At 36.9% G+C, this 26,757-nt stretch overlaps 1 protein-coding gene across 2 annotated transcripts; it reads right to left on the bottom strand.

Annotated features, from left to right (window-relative positions):
• Positions 1–5,621: 5,621 nt before the first annotated feature.
• Dcun1d5 (defective in cullin neddylation 1 domain containing 5) lies at positions 5,622–26,737 on the bottom strand. Of its 2 annotated transcripts, XM_087561643.1 has the most exons (9): positions 26,385–26,737; positions 24,702–24,793; positions 21,041–21,111; positions 20,627–20,718; positions 9,355–9,463; positions 9,169–9,273; positions 7,303–7,405; positions 6,433–6,585; positions 5,622–5,929 (listed from the first exon to the last, which is right to left on the bottom strand). In XM_087561643.1, exons 1-9 carry the CDS (start codon positions 26,468–26,470, stop codon positions 5,874–5,876), a joined length of 867 nt encoding a protein of 288 aa, XP_087417769.1. In that variant the 5' UTR covers positions 26,471–26,737; the 3' UTR covers positions 5,622–5,873. The 2 variants fall into 2 exon arrangements, with proteins under 2 accessions (XP_087417769.1, NP_001009696.1); NM_001009696.1 differs by lacking the exon at positions 6,433–6,585 and having other exon boundaries at positions 26,385–26,710.
• Positions 26,738–26,757: the final 20 nt, after the last annotated feature.

Below are 26,757 nucleotides of genomic sequence, written 5' to 3'. Positions count from 1 at the left end.
AGCAATCTTGCTTTAAAAATCCTAGTGCTTCATAACAGTAGGGGGTGTGAAGTGGCAGAAAATGCTAATGTTCCATCATTACTTAAAAAGGAAATCCCAACACTACTCTAAAATACCACAAGTCTTCTCAGTTCAGCTCTACTGTCTGGTTATACTTAGCCTCTATGTGAGTCCGACCCTCAATCAAAACAGGCATACACACTACAGCTTTCAAGCAGATCTGATACGCTTTAGTATTCCACATTGAAATTCCCAGCTGTTTCCTGTATCCCCCACCTGGACACCTAACGTGCACGTTTACACACACACGGTCTTGTGAGCTCCTCCATCTTGGTGCGCACTTACTTCCTTCATGGGCCTTAAGGCCCAGCAGCTTGGACTACTTTCTTTACACCCCACACTGTACACATCACAACAGATTTAGAGTCTGACCACTTCTACTGACTTTGGCTTTCAAGTCCATTTTTATCTTTCTGTATTAGATGATGAGAACTACAACTGCTATAAGAAGTCATCTTTAGAAAGGACTGTAATGCCATGTAATGCTACAATCAGGCCACAACTATTAACCCCAATCTCTCACCGCACTTTTTTTTTTTTTTTTTGGAGCTGGGGACCAAACCCAGGGCCTTGCGCTTCCTAGGCAAGCGCTCTACCACTGAGCTAAATCCCCAACCCCTCACCACACTTTTTAATGTTTGTGAATACTGCTATCAAGTTGCACCATCTCCTGGCCTAAATGTAAGCACACTACCAGCTCATAATCTTAGCACATGCTCTTCTTTCTGCCTAGAATACTCTGCTACCAAACACACTGTCTTCATTCACTTCCTCAGGTCTTGGCTTAGTTTTATCACTTATTGTGGTCTATTTAAAATGGCAAATATGTCTCAGGGCCAGAGAGATAGGTCGGCAAGCAGGAAAGGCACTTGCTGCCAAGCCTGACACTTGCTTGAACCTTAGGAGCCATAGTGGAAAGCAAAGAACCAGCAAGTTGCCCCCTTACCGCCATGTTTGTTTTACAGGCATACATACATGCGCATGCACAAACTTTTAAAGTAGCAACCTGACATTTATACACTCTAAAAGACATCGTTCCTCAGCCTATTTCTCCAAAACAGCCTCAATACAATACTTACCTATGTATTTCATGTACCAGTTAAAATGAAATGCCATATAGATCCCAAACTATGTATTTTATGCTCTGCGGTATACTTGGGCAGAGAAGTTCTTGATATAAATCAGAAAGCTGTGAGATGTTAACTTAATAATCTAGTCTAAGAAGAATATAAACAAACATATGGTAGAATAAAAAACAAATATAGTAACATTTGCCATAGTAAAATGATTTTTATTCTTATTTCTTTGCCACTACCAGGGATTGAACCTAGGGCCACAAAAATGCTGTCCAAGCACTTTACCACTGAGCTATATCTGCCTGAAGTGAGAAAATGAACCACTGAATCACTTTTTGTTCATATACTAAGATATATTTACTTACCATCTATTATATGCTGGGGATTGGTGTCTACTTGCACTTTTTTACAATACTGACAAATGCTACCAATACGACTTTACAGAAGCAGCTGTGGATGACAGTCAAGTAACTTACCTAAAGTGACACAATGGTATTCAAAAGGAAGAACGTGAGACACTCACATATTTCTTCCAGGAACTTACAAGGAACAGCATAGGTACTCCACTATTACTCAAAAACTTTACTTGTAAGTCTAGTAAACTAGTAATGTTAAGCTTTGCATGATGAGCTATTACAAGTATTATTTTCCCTTTGCATGGTTCAAACGTGACCAGCAGCAATAATATGAAAAGTAGTTTTCTTTTGACCTTCAAATGTACTAAATGGCTTTTGTCTAGACCTATTTTGTATGTGGTGGTTAAAAGTCAATGGGGGACGTGTACCATGTACTAACAAAGCAGAGACAACTGAAGGTAGACACAGAAAATGTGTTACTCATCACTAAGATGGGAGCAGAGAAAATGTGCTGCAGAACGCACCTGTGGCCTCAATAGTCAAGTCTCAATGTGCACAAGGCTTGAAGCAAAAACTCATTTTTTTACAGTCTATAAAAGCTAACCATAAAAGTTACAGTGCTTTGGGGGCTTTTAATCCATTAACAGAAAGTAAACCTTAAGTAATCTGTCTGGTTGTTACTAATAAGGTTACTCATTGAGATATAAGATCCAGAGTATTTGGTAACTCAAGACTAGACTTTTCTCCTGGGTGTCCTACCTAAGGAGAAAAAGACCCTGTCTCTGTCTCTGATGCTTCCTGTGGGGTTTTTCAGCATCGTGCAAGAAATGACAAACCTTGAGAGAATTCCTCTCCAGGAAAACAAACTTTTCTTCAGCAACAGGATTATGTTATTTTTGCTTTTATAAAAAAAGAAACATTTCAATTACGTTATTAAAATGTTCCCTACTTAACTGTTAATTGAGTATCTAGGAAGCATGTGAGAGATACTCTATACATTTTAGGCATAAAAAACAGAACAAAACTGTACTTTATTATAAATCACTATCCTTATAGTATTATCAAAACTCAAACCCAAACCCATTATTCTTGCTCCCGAATGCTGCATTATTTGTTCACATTTTCATGTTGAGAAAGAGGATGCTCTGTTGAACAAATAGAAAAAAGTGAAATGGACACTTGTACACTAGTAACATATTTTGTGGGTTCTGAAACTGAGTAACTTCACGTGCCTTAAAATCCAGTTTTCTCAGCAAGCTAGTCCCTCCCATCCCATTTCACAACCCCCTCACCCAAACTGATGGTACTTGGTGTTGTTTAAACAAAGTTTTGGTATATTAAGTGAAAGGCTTTTGTACATAAGGGATAGCCTCCCCAGGGTCCCTCCTGAAACACTCTCACATTTATACTCCACTAAAAATTAATTTAGACTAGTTCAGAGTAAAAACATATCAACAAAACATACACATGCATTAAACACTGAAAAGAATACTGTCAAAAAGGTACTAAGGCAGGCCAGGTGCTGTAGTTAACACTGGTAATCGAGACATTGAGGAGGCTAAGCTCAGCCAGAGGATTCTGAGTTGGGGCCAGCTTGAGCTATGGAATGAGTTCAAAACCAGCCTGGGATACAAAGTGAGAGACTGTCTTAAGAACTCAAGAAAGCATGTCAAGAATCCTATCAGCAGCACGAGCCATCTCCAGATGGTTAGACAAGCACAACCATTGATCAGATAAGTATAAAACACATCACTGCTTTGTTACACACTGGACTTGAATCTCTGGCACCACTTTATTAAAAATTGACTGACCCCCCAAAGGCTATGGAGACTAACTCTCCATCCTTCCCGATAAAATGCCACACCTGGCTCTACTTCTGCCACGTGTGCATTTTCTAAGAAGTCAACTCCAGTGTTATAAAGCACCATACATTTCATTCTACGTAACACAGTAGAGCAGAGCATTTTCTAAGAGAACTCCTGGGAAGGCACTTCAGTTTTTAAAAGGAGGCACATTTCTAAACTGCAGGCCTCTTACTACTGTCCTCACCACTTCAAGTGTTTGACATTCATAATAACATACTTTTCACAAATAAAGGCAAGGGACACAGTCTCCATCCTGACAAATGACAAAATTGTCTTTAAAGCAGGCAAATGTTAACATTTGAGAGATAAGAAATACAAGGAGTAAAATCGACAAAACTGAAGTGATGAGTTTAAGGAAAAACAAACAAACCCAGATTCAAAACCTTAAAAGGTTCTCTTTTCCCCTACCTTTGGATAGGTAACAAATGAAATACATTTCCATTTACTTTGTAAAGGTCATCAATAAGATCTGAGTATTATTTTACTTAAATACAGATGATAGGTCATTAGTTCAGGTTGTATCCTAGAAGCTTGCAAGATTTCACTTAGATATATAAGTCAAAGCAAGAAAATATTCTCCAAACTGTACGTTGGAGAACATAATAAAATCAAAGTCAGGGCTGGAGAGAGATGGCTCAGTAGTTAAGAGTACGGGCTGCTCTTTCAGGGGACCAGGGTTCTATTCCTAGCACTCACAAAACTATTCCTAGTGGCTCACAATCATTTTCAACTCCAGTTCCAGGGGATCTTCTGAATTCCATGGGCCCAAGTAGAGACAGGGTGCACAGACATACGTGCAGCCAAAATGCTCAATGAAATAAATAAATCCCACTGTCTAGACTGTGCAAATATATATCTTATTCAACCCTTAGTAACTCCAAGTCCCTACCCCCAAACTGCAAAACTGTAAATCTTTTCTTATACTAAATCTTGTTTTAAAACGTCATTCATATTAAATGCTAACACCACTGGCATACTAATGCCTTATAACAAGTCTCATACCTTAAATGAACAATCCTAGAAAATGACCCATATCTGAAAGACTATAGAACAAGTTATTTCTCACTGCTCTGTTCATGTTTCATACAGCTTTCTAATCATATTACGAAGGCAAGCAGAACACCAGCAATCATGTTCTCCTTGCTTATCAACCAAAAGGCAAATAGTCTTCAGAATGGTACTTTCCTTTAAGAAATTAGTATTAAGAAATCATTCATTAAACAAATTTACCAGGAAAAAAAATCAGCCTTTGCTGTAAATCCCAACTGAAATTTTCTTACTGGGAAAAAAAGAATATATGTATTTTTCCACTCATACAATGGAACAAATACTACTAAGAATGGCTCAGACTTTGGGTCTCAACAGTTTTCACACGGGGACATTGGGTAATCTGAAAAATAGTGAACAGATAGGCCTGTTGCTAATATAAAATGTACCATCCAAATAAATTACACAAGGTTGCCACAACCTTTGTGCTAGTAGCCAAAGACTGTGATAAATAGGAAGTATATGACTATAAATGTAAACTACCTCACTGGGGTTAGGAGTATTACTCAGGGTAGAACTCGCATAGGGCAAGGTCTTGAATTTGACCCGCACACAGGGGAACAAAGTGAATGGCCTCATGAGGTGTACAATTACACCACGTCTCTCATACTTCCGTATGGTTACTTCTGCAGCATTATAACCAAGTCTATAATACTGAAGCTCAAATATTCTGAGGGCAGACAAAGTGCTCTCCTCAGTAAATGCCATATCGCTTCATGGCTAACAACATGATAATTACTAAGGAAAAATACAACTTCAGTACTGGTTCTTAAAACATTCCTCAGGTTGTCTGACTCTTGGAAATGAGAACTTTTTAACTTACAGAAATACAGAAAACTTACAGTTCACATTAAGAATACTCTTGAAAACTTAATGGTTAGAAAATAAGACAACTTCGGCATAATCGTTCCAACCCTACACTCTTTAGATAAAGCTGGCACAAACAGCTCTTCATAACAACCCTAGGTTGGAGCCCTTCCCACAGGGTCAGCTGCTAGGAGAAAAAGGGTATCCCACAAGTCAAGGTTACTGTTTCTTAATTATGCAAAGAGGAATTATTAGCCACACCATTGGCAGCTATACTCTCAACTATTTATACTGCTTAAAGTCTTTAAAGTCCTACAAACTCATGGTGATTTAGAACTTCAAAAGTTAAAGAAATCAAATTTACAAAAATAAATACCACTCTGACACTCAATGGACATCTTCACGTTAAGGCCTTTGTCACAAATCTGAATCTTTATTGTTCTGAAATAAATGTTAAAAACATAACTTGAAACAAAAATGTCAATATTCAGTCTCAGAAGACATGTGGCTCAATGCCCATCACATGTAACAAGAAAACTTCCTTTAAAAAAAAGGAAAAAGTACTATGAGAAGTCTTTCGTGAGTGAAAATGCACTCTGTGTATTCTCCCTCCTCTTTGCATTTTCTTCACAAGGTTTGCATTGTCTTCACAACAGTTCTTGCTATGATGTTTGACGGATTTTTTGCCACTCAACAAACTCATCAAGAAGAACAGGCCCTAGAAAGAAGAAACAAGTTTTGTTATAACTCATTAAAGCTCATTCCTTTAAAAAGTTCTGAGGTGGCAAGGATATGTGTGACCTGACTTCATCTACTGCTTTCTGTCTTTGTTTCCCCTCCCAGGTCATATCCTTCTGAAGGAGTGTTACAAGAACGCCCTTATAATGGAGACAAAACTAATCTTTTCCCGCATAACTGGCATTTTAACACTCAGAAAAAATAATTTTGCTATACTAAGAAGTATAAGCATTTGTTAAGGGGGAGTGGCCACACAAGACTGACTTTATTCTAAAAATAGGACACAGTAAAAAGCACAGCGTGAAGCAAGTGCCTACGCCCTGCCTGACCTATTCTGAAGAGGTTTATAATGTAGAGGTTGCAAATGTTTACCACCAGAAGCCAAGTGGGCTTCAAATGAGCTTTCAGTGTTTGTGTTTTCAAAATATATGGTAAGTATGACCACGAAGATATGCTTGTCTTGTTTTTCTCAAAACATAAAACCTCTGTGTGTTCTTTTCTCTCTTGCTTTTAGCAGACCATACAAGAACAGCCGGGCAGGCAAAGCAGTAAATGGCAATGTTGGAACAGTGTATGGACTGTCAAACTGGAGAGCAAGTTCAACACAAGCCACTACTTGGTTCCAACCTCTGACACCTACAAAGGAATACAGGTGCAATGTGTCAGATTTTCTGATAGTTCAAATACATTTACACGTTTATTTTTATATCAAACCTCTCAGTTTTAAATGCTGGTTCAACATACACAGATATACACATCAGCAGGCTCTATGTAGCCTTTGGCTGGCTAACTATTTCAGAAAATGATTATTCAAGAATTAAATTCTATCCAGTCCTGCAGGGAAAAAATTATACATATAGGAGACAGGCTGTCTGTTTAGTATTTGTTTCTTATGTGTCCAAGTGTATTATTTCATGGACAAGTTTTGTTTTAAAGAAAGGCACCTTTCTATGTCTCCCTTGTGAACTCCGAAACATTATTGCAGTCCTAATGACAGTACAGACTGAAAGCTTAAGAGTTCTACGGAGTTAATTTGGTTTATTTATTGTGCCTTTGTCCTTCTAAATGCATAAATTAAATTTTCTTCCACTGAAAAGTCAAGTGGCAAAGGATTCTAGATGCTAGATTGAAAAATGACCATTTAGCTGTAATGTCTAGTCACTGAGGAATCAGTTTTTGGTTACTAGCATAGATTTTACAACACTCCTGAATCTAGATGCTCTCCCCCCAGATCCTGAAAAGTAATGAGTTACTCTCACACTAGTTCAAACTTTCTCTTAACACTACAGAATGGATATTTTCATTTAATATTTTTATGAAGTTTATTTTCATAGGAATTCATGATATACTTACAAGCGCCGTCTTCATCGTAGTTACTAAGATCGGCATGAACTGTTCTGCTGAATTCTAATACATTGTACCACTGATCTTTGTTCATAACACGATACTTTGATTGCTGTGGAAAATGATATAAACATTTGGACTACAGAACCAACATTCTTATTGGGGCTTGGTTTTAGCGACTCTAGTTATCCAATTCTTATTCTTTTCTAAAACATTTCTTCCTTTCCTACTTGCTTGCTTTTTCTGGGCTCATTTACATGTTATCATCTATTTTCTTTCCCAAAGGCAATAAGACTAACACTGAGATTTACATAGATGGACACCCATGTGGCTGTCAGCTGGATCACAATATAAAACCTATCCTGCATGCTATCAGTCTGGCTGTGTGGTCCCACTATACCGAGCCTAGTGCACTGTGCATGAGCTACATTTTGAAGGAGGCATCTATAGCAGCAGTGGAAACATGGACTTGGATCCAAATTCCAATGTGGACACTCAACTGAGTGTTCTTGAAAAAGTTACTTCTGTGACGGAGAACTTGCAGGTAGGTGCCCAGGGTTTCATTCCCAATAGTACAACTAGGTTTGGTCACACCCACACCCACATACCTGTGATCCCAGCACTTGGGAGGCAGATGCAGGATGCTCATGAGTTCAAGGATGGCCTGAGCAAGACTCTGTCAACATCCCCCTCAAAACACAATCTTCACCCAAAACCAAAACCTAACCACTACCACCATCAAACACCACTACCAAAAAACCCCAAATACCAAACTATTTGAGTCCCCATTTCCTCAGCTGCTAAATAATACAACTTACTTAACGTATCTAGTTCTCCGAGCCTCACAGAAATGATTAAATAATCACTCAGCTAAATGTATGTTTTTTGAAGTCACAAAAAAGAGACATGTATCAATCATCAAAAATATCAACTTTACCAGTCACAAAGATTTACCAATGTACAACACTCATTTACCCAGGCTTTAAATAAAATTTTCTGATAAAGTTACTGTAACAAGAAAACTGTATGACATTATTTCCAATAGAAAGGGCATCTCTTAATTAAGAAACAGAACTATGCCCCCCAAAAATGAAGTTAAGAGGTTTAAAAATAAATACAAAACCAGACAAAGAAATCAGTGGGAGAAGGTTCATGTCTTAGAACTTCTAGATCTAGCAGGTGCAGCAAAACTACTAAGACGATGTTTATTCTATGAATTCAACACACGATAAGCAGCTAGGGGATAAATACTACAGCACGCTCATATTTGTGGATGCAAAATATTAACATTTTATTCTATTTCTTAATATTGAGACTCTTTAGAAAATAAAAGTTTTATTGTTAAAATAAATTCAGTTGTGTATGCTTCTAAGCCTAGGGGTTGGGAGCTGGGAATAAGGTAGAATCTGGTTTAAAAGGTTGAGACTTTTGGACTAGCAATAATATTCTCTCAACCAAACCTCAAGAGATTAAGTTTATAAGAAAGGTCTATTCTAGAGTATTTTTCTTGGGACTCCTCCTAGGTAAAAGGAAAATCCCTTACAATTGTTTTAATGTGGTACGGGGTGGTATTGAGTGTGGTACGGGGTGGTATTCAATGTGGTACGGGGTGGTATTGAGTGTGGTACGGGGTGGTATCTAATGTGGTACAGGGGTGGTATTCAGTGTGGTACAGGGGTGGTATCTAAGTAGAACAACTGCACAGCAGTATTGTGTATTCTACCACCTATTAAGTTCCATCCCAATTCCAAGTATCTTATGTACGAAGTAAATAACATAAGCATGTCTAGAATAGATAATGAGTATGCACATATTTTGTTTCTTTAAAGTGTATTCTCAGTCCAGGTTTTAAACATTTTAAAATACCATACATACCTCCAGGTACTGGTAAAATACTGAAAAAAGTGGCCACGTCCTCCCAAGCAGCAGAGCTAGCATAGACTTAGCAGTATCAATATCAAGGCTTCTCTGATCTTTATCCTAAAATATTAGTAAAAAACTAAATGAAAAGTATGCTCAGAAAATGAAAGCACTAGGATTTGAAGGGGAAGCTGCACTTACCCTTGCAAAATCAAAGGCGTATCTGTAGATGTTCTTAAATGACGAGATGTCGTTCAGCTGTGAGCGCAGGAAGTCAAACCTGCTTTGTAACTTTTCTGTGCAGTCACACCTTAAAGACATCGGGCAGAGAGAACATCTTAAAAGTACTTTATCATCAATTAGACAATGTAATGTTTTTAAATTACCAATGCAATAAAAAAGCAGAGAAAATGTGGCAATCAGAGTACATTGGAATAGCTTTGAGAAAAATAAACATCTCAATCAAAAATTCCAAACGAATCACAAACATCTCTTGGTCTGAAGGTCAGAATGCTCTACTTTCTGGGCTCCATGCCCCGTGTTGAATTCTAGTTCTGCCTCTAAGTACTGAGAAAATCACAGTCAGGTAATTTCTATATTTCTTTAGAAAGTTCTTTAGCTTGGTGAAAAAAAAATCAGACATAAGTGATCTTAAAAAATTTAGGACACCACAGAATTAATGTAACTGACCTAATCATAGATTCAGATTCCCACAGTTTTGGCCAATAAAGGCCAATCATCAAATCACCCAAATCAAGAAGGATGCCAATGCAAACAAAGCTACAAAGAAGCTGTCCATATTATTTCCAAAGAAAGACAGTGACTGGAAACCCCCAATCAATGGAATACTCAACAGTTGTGCTAGTTCTCTGACGTGGTTAAGGAGAAGGCAGGCAAGGCTTTCTTATCTATGGTGAGTCCCCAGGTTTCCCTGTGACTGACTTTGCACATCCTTACTGCACTCTAGGCGTTTTCATTCACCATTCTCAAAAGTCATGGTTATGCTTCAGCCCAGTTTATTTCTTCTATTGGGAAAGGATGCAAACTAGAACTCAAGACCGAATTCAAACTTGCCATCTACATCAAACAACCTGACTTCCCTTGATTAAATAGGTTGTATCATGTACTGTAATCACAGTATTCTAATTCAAACTAAATTTCAGAATTCATGATGCAACACACACTTGTTCTAAAACTTAGCCAAGATTTTCATTATCTTAAGTCAGCAATGCAAGGGTCTATGTGGTATGGGTCATATAAAAAGATTTTGGTACGTTACTATTGTTAATTTAATATAAGTACCTATAAAGGCCAAGTTTAATCTTCTTACATGTTTGACACATTTATAAGACATTTTAAAAATACCCCTTTGTAGCTTTGATAGCAAACGTATAGATAGAATAAAAAAATGAAATGAGGATTACTTAGAACATTTTGTGAAACTTAATAAATACTGCAATTAGCATTTATCTAAATGACATGAGACATTTGTAACTATGTCATTAACATTCAACTTTTGACCATTTAAAATTTCTATTTCTTTGTAACTTATTTTTACTATTTGTATTTTTCAAATCATCTCACTAAATCCAATTTAAGAGGCTTTTCCACATTAAATCCACATTATAAGGGTGGAAGGTGAGGGTAACTGCTATGTTTATATACATCTCTGACATTGCCAAAGAATGAAATTAAGTAATAAAAGATGTTAATCAAAATTATGTATAATATTTTTAACCTATGCTAGTATTATTTGCTTTTTCCTTTTAGCTGTTTCCTTGCTCAATATTACTAGAATTTTGTCATTTAATACAGCATTTGAGTTTGGAGATTTTCTTTTTGTACAATTTCCTTCTTTGTGATCACAACTTTTGTTAAGAAGTTGCTGCTTTGATTAGTTAATTCTAAGTGTTAACTTTTGTTAGAGAAAAAATGTCTTAAGCAGGTTTAAGATAGAATGAGAAAAGACGACCTGGAGAAAACCAATACAGAGTCTTCCAATGGGTTTGGGCCTGAATGACTACAGGAGTGGCAGTGACCCAAACAAGATGAGAGAACAGAGGGTCCTAACACTTTCTTACAGAAAATGAATTACTAATTTTAGCAAAATTGAGAAGCATGTTTTTCTTTTCTTTTCTGTTATGTATAACTAATGTAGATGGATTATATAAAACATAAAACTGTGAATGAAGGCAGGTGTGGTGACACACACATATATGTAATCTTAACATTTGAGAAGCTGAAGCAGGAATTCTAAGCTCAAGGCAGTCTAGTCGCATTGTCGCAAGCTTTTAAGTTCTGAAATGGAAAGACTTAAACAAGGAAATACAGTGGTGAGCCCACTCAGTTTCTTTTTGCCTCACATATCCTTAAAGCTGCAGACAACAAACAGTAAGTCGAGTACGGTGGCAAATGCCTATTAATCCCAGCTCTGGGAAGGCAGAGACAAAAACAGAACCATTGGGGCTAGGGAGATGGTTTAGTGAATACTGTGCTTGTCACATAAGCTTGACGACCAAAGTGTTGAGCTCTGGTTTCAACTGAAAGACCCTGACTGTAGAGTGGAAAATAACTGAGGATGACAGACACATAGGCCTCCACACCCAAGCACACACATGTATGTGCAGTTGCACACATGTGCCTACACACAAATACATACCACACACATGAGATGAAGGGAAGAAGAGAATCAAACACTACTCATCTATATAAAAAGTAACAACAAAATAACTCCTAATTATATTCTGCTATATTCACAGTGCCTGTTTCAACCATCATCAGAGAGGCATCCTCCTGTAGAAGATGGGACCCACAGCCAGACATTATATGCTGAGAGGGGGAGGGAACCTTGGAATACTCAGTTCTAAATGAGATGTCTCCATCAGATCCCTCTCCTCAGGGAACCCCTGGAAGAGGAGGCAGGAGAAATAAGGGAAACAGGAGATGTAGGACACCAGGAGAACAAGGCCCTCGTTTGCACCGGGCCCTCTGCAGACAGACTATAGCTTTCAGTTTAGTACTTTCATGGTACTGCTAAATATGAGAATGAGTGAGTCTTTGATTCTTGTGCCTGCTCTTGGAGCTCTGTTACTTTTGTAGGGTTGCCTTGTTAAACCTTGATGGGATGGATTTTTGCCTATCTTATTATATTTTATCTAGTTAAAAAAATTTTTTTTGTCATGGTAAGAGAGAGTTGGGGGCATAGTTTAGTGATCTAGAACTTTGCTAGTAATGCCCCAGGTTCAAGAAGACTGAGAAAAAAGTAGCCTGTGGAGACAGAATGTTCTAATTGTGAACACTATTCCATTCAGGTATCACCAATATGGTTGTCCCAACTCTTAGCAATGGTAATGAAAGTGTCCACATTCAGTAAAACACCAGTCTTACAGTGTTACAGAGGCTACAGAAGAGCAGACTTGTACTCACTCTAGGGTGTAACAAGCAACCAGGATTTCTCCACCCAGGGTTGCTATAGAAATTCCTTGATGAAGAGTTAAGGCCTTTGCCATCACACTGAAAAGGACAGCCCCAATAGCACCAGTGGCTACGTGGGAAAGAGAGACAAGACAAGTTCCTAATGAAGTACTGGATTGGGCTAAAACTCTATTCCTGCTCAGAAGAGAAGACATTCCACTTCTCGAGTATAGAATGGTAGCTTTAATTCTGTCTGCACTTTCCAGTAAACAGAACCCTCTTCTGCTGGACTGGTGGTACAGTATGCTAATTAAGAGATAAAAGGCCTGAGTAAGATCCAGAGTTGCATGGCATACTATTCAGATTGTCCAAGTCTCAATAGAAAGATCATTTACCAAGACATGGCAGATTTCAAATGTAATGTTTAGACAGATCTTACATTTAAAGCATCTGTCATAAAAATGCTCCAAAGTTTATTAATAAGTTATTAAAACAAATACAAAAGAAAAAATCTACAAAAAATACAAGATGTAATAAAGAACAAAGTGGAAATATTTGGACTATATTTCAATAACATAATGTGTTATAAACAGAGCAATTACAGGCTATTCAGTCTGAGTTCATGAACAAAATTAACAAAAGACCATAGTCCGACTAGATATACTGTTTGAACAAATATTTGAAGCAAATGATTAGGGGATAAAGGACAAATATGAACAAAGCAATGAAAATATAGTAAAACTAATTTTATGATAAATTAAAAATCAATTTTAAGAAAGATTAAGTTGAAGATTAAAAAAATGATCTGTCATAGTAAACAGCCAGAAGAATGCAATAGTGGCTATCGCTACCAACTAAAGAAACCTGAAAACAAAGAAAATAATCAGAACAGAGAAGACAACTGTGTAATGACAAAACGTTAGTCCATCAAAGACAACCATTATTCTAAAGAATCCAATATCTACAAACGACAAAGCTGGGAGTAATTGATATGATTTTCACTCTACTCAGGTCTCGAAATATGTCCCATTATTAATATGGATAATGAGTTATTAGGCAGATCTTAGGGGACAGGAATATGATATAGTTGCCCTTAGAGTAAAGGTTAGATGTATAAATCCCAATACAGTGATCCCTCTTACCATTTTTGGCCTTGAATTATTTTCTGCAATGTATAGCTATGTGCCTTTTAAAAAGTAAGACTATATTTTATAGCACACTTAACCATTTTTCATGGAAATTACTTTTTACACTTAGTCTGTCATACTGCCTTAAGTGGAATCAATTTTTTTTTTTGTATGTCTAACTTGGCCTAGTTGTTCACAATATGCTTCATGTAAAATTAGGAAAAAAAATGTATTCTGACTACTCTATATTAGGGAAATTACTTTCTCAGTGTCTGACATCAAATAGTACAAAGTTACTAAGTGAAACGGTAAGCTCCAGGGGAAGCTGACAATCCAGTCAACCTCTAACCATTAGAACATGTAAAAGAAACATGTCTCTCCTCACATGCCACTATAATGACCTCAGAAACTTGGGCTCCTTTAAAATCACCACATTTACCAGCTGAAAATGTTGACTAGATACTCTATGTTCAGTTACATTTATTCCCTTTTATGTCATGACTTAAGTCAGGGTCTTATTGCTTTCACACTTTTTACAGTATTACCTATATTCTCACCAAGAATGCAGAATCTTAAATAAGACTTGTTGTCTAAGAAGGCAAAAATGAAAATGAAACAAGACTCCTAACATCCAAAGTTATTCATTTCCCTAACAAAGTTTGTCAATTAATTTAAAAGCACAATATAGGGCTTATGATAGGACAGGAGTTCTACTTTCCTGGACATTATCACAGGAGACTCCAAAAAATATGCTAAATAAAACACGACCATAAACATAGACCATAAAATAGACTGCTGTATTTAACAGACTTATATTTAAGTATGAGTCACTTATAGTTTCTGTCTGGAAGGAACTTAGTGCAAAAGAATGTATCAAACACAAACATATAGTACACACTGACCAAATAGTCACCAGGGAGACAGGAACCCAACAGGAAGACAACCAGCTCACCTACAGCTCCTTAAGACACTCTATATAGGTTACAGCCCTATATAGGGTCACACAGTTACACACATGTATAGGGGAGTCACAAAAATTTGGCAACAGTCCAGGTTCCTATGCACACAATCATCAAAAATTAATTAAGAACGTAAATGAATTTGTAGTGTTTCTACACGTTTGCCCATATCGAATCACATGACTTAACGGCATGCAGCCTTGCACTGTGAGTTAGCAACACAAGTGCTAGCAAATGCTGCCTCAAATACTGTGATGGTTTGTATATGACAGGCCCAGAGAGTGGCATTATTAGATGTGGCCCTGTTGGAGTAGGTGTGCCACTGTGGGTATGGGCTTTAAGACCCTCATCCTAGCTGCCTGGAAGGCAGAATTCTGCTAGCAGCCTTCAGATGAAGATGTAGAACTCTCAGCTCCTCCTGCACCAGGCCTGCCTGGATGCTGCCATGTTCCTGCCTTGATAATAATGGACTGAACCTCTGAACCTGTAAGCCAGCCCCAGTTAAATGTTGTCCTTTATAAGACTTGCATTGGTCACGGTGTCTGTTCACAGCAGTAAAACCCTAACTAAGACAAATAGCTTGACTTAGGTTCCAGAATATGTTACAAACGATCATTTATTCATTGTATACACAAGGTTTCTCCTCTTCTAGAAACTTGATGACTTAATTACAGAGAACTAATTTAATATTTTCCTATCATCACTTTTCAGCATGCACAAAATTAGGGTATCTTTATATTCTCTTGTGTTACATAATGTTTGGTTTAAAAACTGCTGTTTTAAGTTACTGACTTACATTTCATCTTGAGATTAAGACATACTTTCTAAAATTTTCTGAAATAGCCCTAAATATACTTATGACTTTGTGCCAAATTATGTTTTCTATTCTTAGCATTGACAATTGTAAATAGCAATCAATTCTGATTCTGAAAAGCAGCAATGGTCTACAACTGTTTTGAAGCATTAAATATTTAGATGATTTAATTTTGTGTTTTAGGATTTATGCATATGGTTGTTTTGTCTACGTGTCTGTCTGTTCACCACATGCACATAGTGTCTGCAAAGGCCAGACAAGAGCATCAGATCCTCTGGAACTAGAGTTACAGAGGGTTGTTAGCCACCATGGGGGGTTGGAATGGGATAGGGAAAGGTGATAGGAACTGAATCTCAGCAAGTTTGATTTGTATGCCTATTTTATTTACCTATAAAACTAGCTTACAAAAATGCAATACACATAATTAAAAATAAAATCTTCTAAAATATAGGAAAAACTTCACAAGACAGATAAAAGATAAATTAAATCTTTCAACTTGGTTTCCTTCTTCGTTGTGCATGTGTAAGTAGTATGTTCGTATAGCACATGTAGGTACAGGTTATGTGCATGTCTAAGACAATAGCCTATGTCTTCACTGACTAAACCCAGACCTTACTGATTTGGCTAGACTAGTAGCAGCTCGTCCCCAGGAATGCACCTCTGCCACCCCAGCTCTGTGGGCTATGTTACAGTGCCTACCCAGACTTCTTGCATGGGCACTGGAATACAAGCTCAAGCCCTCATGCTTGCATTCAAGATGGTTATCTAGGTAACCATCTCCCCAGCCCATTTCCTTACTCTCAAACAACAACAATTTCAGAGAATAATACATTCCCTAAGAGAATATGGAGGTAAAACTGCTCCTTTTGAGGCATACAAATGTCAATTCATTTGCCTCACATATACTACACATTTATGTCCAAATATGTCTTAGCATTTGTAATGGTCTCATGTTGATCTTGAGCAGATTCAGAAATTAAAATCATCAATTGGGTTAACATGTTAAGCATACTAACATGTTTTAACATGTTAAAACACTTAATATATTTAAGTATTTGGCTCTTTTGCGTCTCTGTATGCCTGTGCACCTGTTGCCAGGTGTCTGCAGTGGCCAGAGTTACAGACTGTTGTGAGCCATCATATGGATGCTAAGAATCGAATCTAGGTCCTCTGCAAGAACAGCCAGGGCTCTTAGCCTTATTTATTTTTATTAGGGTAAGGATAGAGCAGAAAGCTCCACATATATTACAAATATTGTAAGCATGTGAACAAAACTATAAAACCTGCATTCATACTCAGGCAACTATCAAAATCACACATTTCCCAAATAAACTCAGTAGTTCTGAATGTCAGTCATCTCAGGACTAAGAAGTTTAGAAAGACCATCCCTATACATATTTAATAATAAATAATAAGAGATTACATTTTTAAATAACATTCAAATAAAACCAAAGAGATTTTGGGTCATGGCACAATGTAAGATTCTCAAAGAACAGGGTGGTTTGAATGAATACAGAATGGGCTTCAATTTCAACATCAGGATTTGGGCAAAAATACTTCAAGAAAGACTTAAACAGGAGGAAATTTCACTTGCTAGGAGATTTAAGTGAGGTTCTATTATGATCACTACCTCTGCTTTTCACTGTTATGATCACGGACAGTCCCTTCCAAGGATTATGATCATAGGTATCTCCACTAGCATAGTATTTAACCCTTAGGATGATACCTCACTTTTAGCTAGTAGACATGGGAGAAGTTCTCTACCAAGTATAACATGCTAGAAGAAAACTTCCAAGCATCTTTAGAACTATCTCCTTTAGATAAATAAAAATAAAAGTCCACAGCCTAAATAGTGTGTCTAAAGTATAGGACAAGGTTCAGCTTCTATAAAATTCTCAAGAATAAACACTATTGCAAAAGTCTTGTGTGATTCCTGAGCTCAAAAATCTGATTGCTTCCCAATATCTCTTAACATGCTTTAAATTCCCTCCACATGTTAGATAAAGTACTAAATAAATAACAATATAACAGAATTATTCCAAATAGCTTGAATTTTAAACTCACTCTGGCATGGTGATACCTCATGATTCTATAACTAGATTACTTCTTTCAAACCCTATGAAACATACAATAATCAATCTAAGTTCAACTGTTTGTAAGTCTGTGTTGCAGGATATTTGACCACACTGTGAACTCCAAGATTTGCTATTTAGTGAAAAAACACACTTTTAATATCTCTGGCTGGAATACAGAAAAGCCCTTAGTTCAAACCTTTAGTCCCAAACAATGAAGGTAAGAGTTAGTTTGTAGAAGGAAATGCCCGTGTTTGATAGTGATGTTCAATTAAGAGGCAGACAAAGTGATGAATCAGAAAGATCTGATAGAATAGGATATGTCTAACTCTCCTAAGAGGAAAGAAAAGCTGTAAGAGGGAGCAGTGAAGAGAGAATACCCGTATGGGGGAGGGGGAAGGGAGAGGATGAGGGCTTATGGACAGGAAACTGGGAAGGGGAATAACTTTTGAAATGTAAGTAAAGAAATGTATCCAATAAAAAAATTAAAAAAAAAAAGAAGCTAGTAAGAGAGCATCATGTATTGGTAGTATTCTGTAATTGAAGTGGGTGAAGGGAAAAAAAATCACTCGATTTTATTTGGAAAGAAACTAAACTGAATAGTTGTTAAGCTGTCCCTATTTAATAAACCTAACCAGATCCATAAAAGAAAATAAATAAATCTTTTAAATAAAAGTATTCCAAAAATCCAGAAGCATTATGAAATAGTGATAATTAATCATGATTATTTTAGTTCAATATTCCTGGTCTGCATGTGCATTGTAACTACCAGTTTATTCTTAGTGGCATTCTACTCAAGATTTTTATGAATTAAAAATTAACTTTAAACGATTCAATAGACAATTAATTTTGATTTAAAGACCATAAGATCTTTAGGTTAAATTCTATGACATCATCTCACAGAAGATAGAGAACCCAGTTTCATATTTTATTATGTTAAATCAAATATACTAATGCCTATTCTTTTTATACTAAGGTAAATTAATTAGCATCTCTTCTATCTGCTCACTATCAAGTTCATCACAAGATTAAAGTGGTAAACTTGGCCAATTAGGGAAGACAGCATGACTCTGTATGGTAGTCTAGATCATAGGGAAGGGAAACCAACTTTCTCCAGATATTAAGACGATAATCGTATTCTATCACAATCAGGCGGATAATACCTGAGTAGCATGACACACTTCTAGGAGTGTTTTGCACAGTCTGTGAGCTATCTGTAGGAGAAATCATGCTCAGGCTAACCAAATCCTACGCTTGTACTCAAGACCATATACTAATTTCAGGAAAAACATAGAAGATGTATTTTGCAGTGAAATATTTTGAAATACAGATGCTCTGTATTATATGAACTATGCCAAAAAAACCCAGTAAGGGACTTTTTAGGTTACAAATACAAAATCACCTATTAGCTACAAAAGCAACCTATAAAAAACAGTAATACAAAAAGTACTATAGTATCAAAGTATTTTCAGCACTAATAAGCCATATCAGAGTTTATATTCTTTGCACAACTCAGTGTATTTCTACATAATCATTTTATTAAAAGCTAATTACATGATGAGAAATAATCCAAAAAAACAAAACAAAACAAAACAAAACAAACACTGAGAATGATAGAATTCATTCTTCTCTGAAAAATACTATAAAACTAAATGGCTTCTATTTTATTGAAAAAAAAATCAAAGAGAAAAGAAAAACACAAAAGAGAAAAGAAACCAAGATGTTCTAAATCCTAACTCTACCATAAGAAACTACAGAACCTTACCAAGTATTTTATTAACTGTTTTGTATCTCACACTCCTTATTTATAAATTAAATGGGAAAACTGGTCTTAAATTTTATTCTAGCAATTATCATTTGGTTCATCTGAGAAAAGAACTTTACCCAAGAAATGAATGTGTATGTTTCATTTCCCACCAACCTGACTTTCCAACAAATCTCTATCAGTTTCACAATAACACGATGACCATGTACACGTGTCTGTACACACACACACACACACACACACACACACACACACACACACACACGCAAACGCACATGCACACACATTAAATGTTGGTTCAGTAAGAGAAAAAAACAACAGACACTGAAAATTCAAATATATAATCTCACTGCCAAGCAAACTTGAATAGACATCCTTTCTTAAGAACTGAGGGACAGGAAAACAAGAACTCAAAATAATTTGCATATGCTAATAAAACAATTACATAAAACAATTTGCATATGCTAATAATACAATCAATTACAGGGCTAATAGTGCACTGTGTTTGCCTTAAAATTTTTAACTGAGGGGCCTAGAGAGATGGCTTAAAGGTTAGGAACACTGCTGCTTTTCCAGAGAACCCAGGTTCAATTCCTAGCACCCACAGGATAGTTCCCAACTCTCTGTAGCTCCAGTTCCAGGAAATCTGACACCCTTACAGACAAACATGCAGGTAATTCTGAAATTTATGAAAGATGACAGCATGACATCTCAATATGAACATACACAACTATAAACTGGCTAAATGCTACATAGGAGCCAAGGGACATTTCTTCTTCGGTCTTTGAGTTATTAGGAGGAGACGGTTAATTGATGCAGCATCCAAATCTATCTTTACATTCATTACAAAGGGGAGTGAAGAGGCCCTAAAATTCAGGACTGTCCAATGACGCAATTCTTCATATAGTGGAGTTCTGTATCAAGTGGGGAAAAACTTTTGTTACTCAAGTAAACTTGTGAATAAATAACTCTGATTGTTTCTTTTTCACCCATCAAATGAACCAATACATTTTAGTTAGCTTGAGTTTTTCTTAAAGAATATGAAAAGGGAAATTAATTATTCAATTGTCGAAATTAGAATATAATTTTTCCAGTCACCAGACTTTTACAAATCAAACCAATTTGATTATTTTTTTTTCTTTTTTTTTTTTCGGAGCTGGGGACCGAACCCAGGGCCTTGCTCTACTACTGAGCTAAATCCCCAACCCCCTCAATTTGATTATTTTTAAGGTAAAATTTACTCCTGAAAATAATGAAGCACAAGATAGAAACAAGATCTTCACATAAGCCACCAAATTTGTTTTTTAAAAAAATGTTCTTACTGTAATGAAGTCATTCCCTTTAACCATTCTTCCTTGGTAAAAAATCCCATGCTTTCAGCCTCCAATTTCCACGCTAAAACTAACATAATAATCTGGAAGAATAGAACATAAAGGACAGGGAAAAGTCATCAGAGATAATCATGGCTACATTCTTCATGGAGAACAATTTCAAACAATTATTTTCAACCCTCCACTCCACACTAGAGCTTCTGTATTAGCTACAGAACAAGTGTCTTAAGACAGTGTTTACGAAGGCAGACTCTTACTCTATTACAAACTGTATTTGTACAACTTAGGCTGATTTAAAAAACAGATGTGAAGAAAAAAAACTTCATATATTAAAGCCTCAATATTTTGAATTAATGAAATGTTATAATCTACTTATGGTTCATTCTACTTAGAAATAAAACATACATTTTCAGGTTCAACACCAATGTCTTCACAAAACTTTTCCATTCCTTCTGGCCCTACAACTTCATCAGGACCTTCAAAGACAAAAAATAATTTATATATTTTATTACAATTTATTATGAACATGAAAGAAACTACTTTTACAAATTAGTGAATTTGAATTATATGACAGCTTTGAAAAGTAAAAGTATAAATATTTGCCAAAAACTTTAAATCTTTACTCCTTAAATGCTACATTATAATATGAATTAATGATTTTTTTTCTTTTCTTTTTTTTTTTTAAAGTGAGGTCTTACTATATAGCCCTTGTTGGCCTGGAATTTATAAAAATTCATCTCCTTCTGCTTTTGAGTGCTGGGATTAAAGGTGTGATCTACCACAGTTGGTGTATTAAAAAGGATCACTAAAGAACTATCCCACTGGTATAATTCAGTAGTTTGCTAAAACAAAAACAAACAAACAAACAAACAAAGAAAAATAAGCCAACATGAACTTACTCATTAATAAGACATAACAAAACCAATAAAAAATTACTTAGAACTTATTCTGAATAAAGTTTTTGACAATATAAGGATATAAGCACATCAAGGTTGAAGCTTCATTTTTCTTTTACATCAGATCACTAAAAGTCAGTGTAATTCCTGAACTTTTGTTATCAGATTCCAAAAATAGAGGAATCGCACTGCTTCTAATTTTTCTGTACTTAGAAATAACCTAAAACACATGTCACAATTTGAAATATGACATAAACTTATCACTACAAAAATATCTTAAAATAATATTCCAACATTGTCCAAAGGATGCTTCTATTATCCTTTAAATAGACAACCCCTCTAAACCTGACTTTATTATGTATAAAAAAAGAGCTTAAACAACACCCTTGAGAATAAAAAACACCAGACAGGAAATTAACCAGGTCCAATGCACACACACCTGAATGAACTTTCAGTTGTAAAAGCACCCGAAGGCTTTGCTTTGAAGTTTACATTTTCACTACTGGATTTATGTTTATGATTTATCCACCATCACAAATGAAGAACCCAGGACAAGAGTTAGAGTCAGGAAAACAACTAGCTTTGTTTCTATCCTTTATCAATAACTCATGTCAATTTCCTTCATTCCATTCTTCCTCATCCCCCTAATAATTTAGCCTTTCTTCTCTTCTCTACATTTTGCACAGTCCCTACATTTGTTTACAAAATACACATCATCCAGATTGTGAATGTGAGGGAGATCATGCAGCGTTCCTGAGACCGTGTCTTCCTTTAATCTTGTATATTTTTAACTTTCCTTTCTTCAACAACTAGAAAATATTCCAGCTTTAACTCATCAAGGTGATAGGAGTTTATAATCGTAACACTTTGGAAGTAGAGGCAGGAAGATGAGGTATTGGAGGACAGCCTAAACTACACAGGACCCTGGATCAAAACAAAACAAAATCTTACAGACTTAGATCATAGACTAAACTAATATGATCAATCCACTCTTACAGCCTGAAATGAATGCCAAGATGATGTTAACACATGATTAGAAATCAAATAGGTTTTACACAAAATACACATATGCTCTTGGTTAGACAAGATTCCATACTTGCTAAGTGACTTTCCCAAAGCAATGGAAATAATGGATATAAGTGTAAAGTGAAGCCTATTCCAAAGCTTATTCCCTAACTGATTGTCAATTATACTTTCAAACTGTAGCTTTCTCATAAAATTACAACCATGATAAGATGTGTGTAATTGAATTAATTCTTACAAGCTTTTTGATTTCCATTCAGTTTAATCAGTCATGGAAATAATTTAGCTTACCTTATATTGCACTAACACTAAGTAACTCTAATCTTACTTTTATTCTTTATAACAAGAGTTAAAAATACTCTTTTCCACTTTCTATGTTTTCCCATCTAATTTGTATATACATTTATTCACAACAAATAGCTCACTAAAAATATCTGGAAGATAATGAGGCATGGTGGCATATGCCTTTAGTTCCAGCAAAGTCAATGTGAGCTTTGGGGGAGTGGGGTTGTGCACACCTTTAATCTCAGTATTCTGGAGGTAGAGGCAGGAAGATCTCTGAGTTTGAGGCTAGCCTGGTCTACAGAGTGAGTTTCAGTTTAGGATTTAATATAATGGCATAACAAATACGCAGACAAACAGAAAAAGTGCTCAGTGACAGAGGCTTCAAAACGAGCTATACAAGAGACTGACTTTGGAAAACATGCAGATATAAGCGTTACATCTGAAGAAGCTCTAAGACTATTAACAGTAATACCTAACATTACTGAGTTCTGACCCCATACCAAGTATCTATGTCTTCGCATGTATCCACTGAGTAGGTCAAGCTGTTTGTCTCCATTACAAAGATATCCCCATTTGGTAAGAAATTATCAATTAGATTTCTGCCAAAATAGTCTCTGCAGACACTTCCTGCATCTAAATTTCTAGTATTTCCGAATATTACCCACATGAATCTTCACAAGCTAGAATTTCCTTGCCTACACACATGCTGTTTACCATGGTCTTCCTCACAGAAGCCACATTTGAAGGCACAGATCATGCCCTAATTTTTGTTATTGTTATATCCCAAGTACTATCATAGTGTTAGACTCACAGAAACGTGTTCCATAAATATTCACCAAACGACTCACCAAATAACAGAGGATAACCTCAAGTGTACTTTACTAGCATTTTTCAGTAGAAGTGACAGTCAGTTAGCTTTTGCATAGTCGACTTTACTGGCATGTTATTCTAAGCTTCAGTTTTCACTCATAAAATGAGGATAACTTCTCTTAACAGATGGTTACAAGGAAAATGATATACTTATCATAACCCATGGAGCACTATAGCAATTATCACGTTGACTGTTCAAAATGTCAAGAGTTAAAAATAAATATTTAATTCCATCTTAAAATACTCAAGGAAGTCCTAATAGGAGCTAATAGAATCAAGCATTCAAGGAAAAAAAATATATATATATATATATACATGCATAATGACCATCTTTATGGTGTCTAGTAACCTTTATAAAGTGAAATAAGATGAAACTTTCTGATTCTATATAATGCATTTTTAATAATGGGTCAACGTTTTAAATAGAGGTCAGCCAAAAAAAAAAATTTCTCTATATTTAATTTGGGTTAGTGGTTGTCTTGGGATACCAGTAATAGCATTTATTTCCCCTGATCTAGAAAGAATCTATTCTGCTACCAAACCATTTTTAAATTGTACAATTGGGATCACTGGTGTTCCCAATAGCAAAGTTGCTACCCCCTTTTCAAACTAGTCTAGCCTTGCATACAGTTAGCTTAACTTGACAAGTTAGGATGCCATCACTTAAAAGAGTAACATGGTTAGTATAATAACAAGGCAACGACTACTATGTGTTTTAGCTTTAAGCAAATACTTCTGAGAATAATAATGATAAAAGAAAAACAAAAACATAAAAGTAGGAAAGCAGGTAAGAGATTAGCTTTAGTATTAAGACTAGACCTGTTCTAAGGAAGAAAAGTTGTCAGATATGTTCATGGCACTAAATTCTGAGCCAATCCCTAACCCTTTAGCCTTGACCCTAATCCCAGTAAACATAACAGGTCAGGAACAAGGAATAAACCACAGCTTCTAAATGCAAATGATATGGTATCCTGTTAAATGAATTTCATTACCTGCATACTCATAAAACCAAGCCAGGCACTTCTTTCTTGAAAAATCTTCCTCTCCACTGATGAGTCTAGCAGGAGGCTGGGATCTGCAATAGCTTAGAAACACGTAAATGTCTAAGGCTTAATAAGACTCAACTTTAGTACAAAAGTAGCTTCAACAAGAATAGCTTCCATGTAAACAAAATAGTGGTTTATAAGTCAGCATTATGGGGAAAGGATTAGCAATAAGGACCTGCACTCAATGAAATCCAAATGCTACTTTGTTTGCTACCAGATTCCAAAAATAGTGCCTAAAATGATTTCCTTAGATTTCAAGATAATAAAGAAGTGCAGTCTAAGTCTCAACCCAAGACTAGACAAGAAAGTATAAACCTCTCTCCCTAAACTACTCATGTTGGGCTTGCTCTCTACCACTAAGCTATAGACCTTATCGAATGCCTGAAGACTTACTTCCATTTTGCCACTGATTTGTATGAAGATCTCTGTTAAAATTTAGGCTGAATCACTGGATACTGCCCAGCTAGCTGTTTTAACTGGTTTAAGTTAAACATCTTAGATATAGTTTTCCAAGAGCTAAGGTCAAGAGAAATGTTAACCACCAAAGGGCATAATGAAAACTGAATCTTATACATCACCCAAGAAATATCACCTAGACTCTTTTGCTAAAACACACTAAGGGCGGGAGAGGGGGGCACAAAGCAATTGATTACAAAAAGATTAGGATGAAACCAGTCACTTCTTTCATATTTTAAGCAGTGCATTCCTCACTGCATCTCTCCTTAAAGAGAAATCTTCTTTGTGTAGTGCTGGCTGTCTTGTTTTAATGGTAGTATTTTGTCACTTTATGTGTCAACCATTAATACAAAACAACCCATAGAGTATGGGAAGAAGCACACTTCTCAAAGTTAAATCGCAATAACTTTCAGAGCAATAATGATTCTGTGATGATTGAATGTATGCCATAAAGGGAGTGAATGGCTTTAACTTCAGTTTTGCTTTGTTTTCTTTTCCTCTAAGAGAACACAGAACACAATAGCTTGCAAACACCTAAAAGGGGACTGAGAGCTACTATCTACTTAATGCTACAAAACAAAAACCACAAGGGCCTTTTCCAACTCTGTGTAGGGAACTGGTACAGGTGGAGGCATGGTGCCTCTAGAAGCTGAGCCTCCAGCTATTTAAAAGGTCTCCTGCTGGGATCATCCACGTTAGGCCACTTCTAATACTAACTCAGGAGACCAATTATAGCATAGGCTTCCTTTCCACCATTCCCAAGGCAGCTGTCAAAACTCTTCAAGCTCTGCTCCTTTCTTCACACCCTGATATTTAACAATGTGTGGGCCAAGCCAATTCTGCTTGTGAGACACAGGGACGCGATGAATCTTGGCAGATCCGCACTCACTTCTCGGTTGGGAAATTGGATGGAGAAGGCATACGTATGGTCGTCTGTTTCCTACCCTCTGGGCACGCAGACAACAAAGTGGGGTGAATCTCAGAGCTTGTCCAAGTACGCCAGAGCTCACGCACAGGCGAACACGAGGTTCGGTCCCGCGCGGAGCGGAGACTCTGGGCGCCTCACCGACCGCCTCGCCCGAGAGGGCTCGCCTCTCTCGTCTAGGCTAGCGGCTGGCGGCCTGTCCCGCAACGGGGAAAGGAGAGAGCTTGCGGGGTGGGGGCAGGCGGTACCTGGAGATTTTACACTTTTTGAGGCCCGCGTCTTCCGCGACCGCCGCTGCCACTCCGGGAGCTTTTCTCTTCTTCTTCACTGGCATCTTCCGCCTTCCCCGGCAAGGTGGACAGGGCGGCCGGGGAGGGGTATCGCGCTCCGCCGCAGGCCCCGCAGCGCCGGCTCCCGCCTGCCAGGGACCGCAGCGGAGGACCGAGGCGCGACCTCGCCTCGGGTTTCCTCTTTAGGGGCGATTCGGGGCAGCGCAGCGCTAAGCCCGGCGATAACGCGGCTCGGGCTTTTCCAGGGGAAGCGAACGCCGACAGCGCGGCACCTTCAGTAGTCGCGAAGAGCAGGCGGCTCAGCCTGACCCGGAAGCGGATGGCTCAGGAC

Source organism: Rattus norvegicus, chromosome 8 (genome assembly GCF_021556685.1).
Source record: "Rattus norvegicus strain SHRSP/BbbUtx chromosome 8, alternate assembly SHRSP_T2T, whole genome shotgun sequence".
NCBI lineage: Eukaryota > Metazoa > Chordata > Mammalia > Rodentia > Muridae > Rattus > Rattus norvegicus.
The sequence above is the reverse complement of the archived record's forward strand: the minus strand, read 5'-3'. Positions and strand labels throughout refer to the sequence as shown.

Coding starts and splice junctions, on each gene's coding strand:
- Dcun1d5 (XM_087561643.1), bottom strand. CDS start 26,470: ATGCCAGTGAAGAAGAAGAGAAAAGCTCCCGGAGTGGCAGCGGCGGTC. Junction 7,406..9,168: donor TATTTTACCAGTACCTGGAG/GTATGTATGGTA, acceptor CATTTTCCACAG/CAATCAAAGTATCGTGTTAT. Junction 5,930..6,432: donor AGAGAAAAGAACACACAGAG/GTTTTATGTTTT, acceptor TCTTCTTTCTAG/GGCCTGTTCTTCTTGATGAG.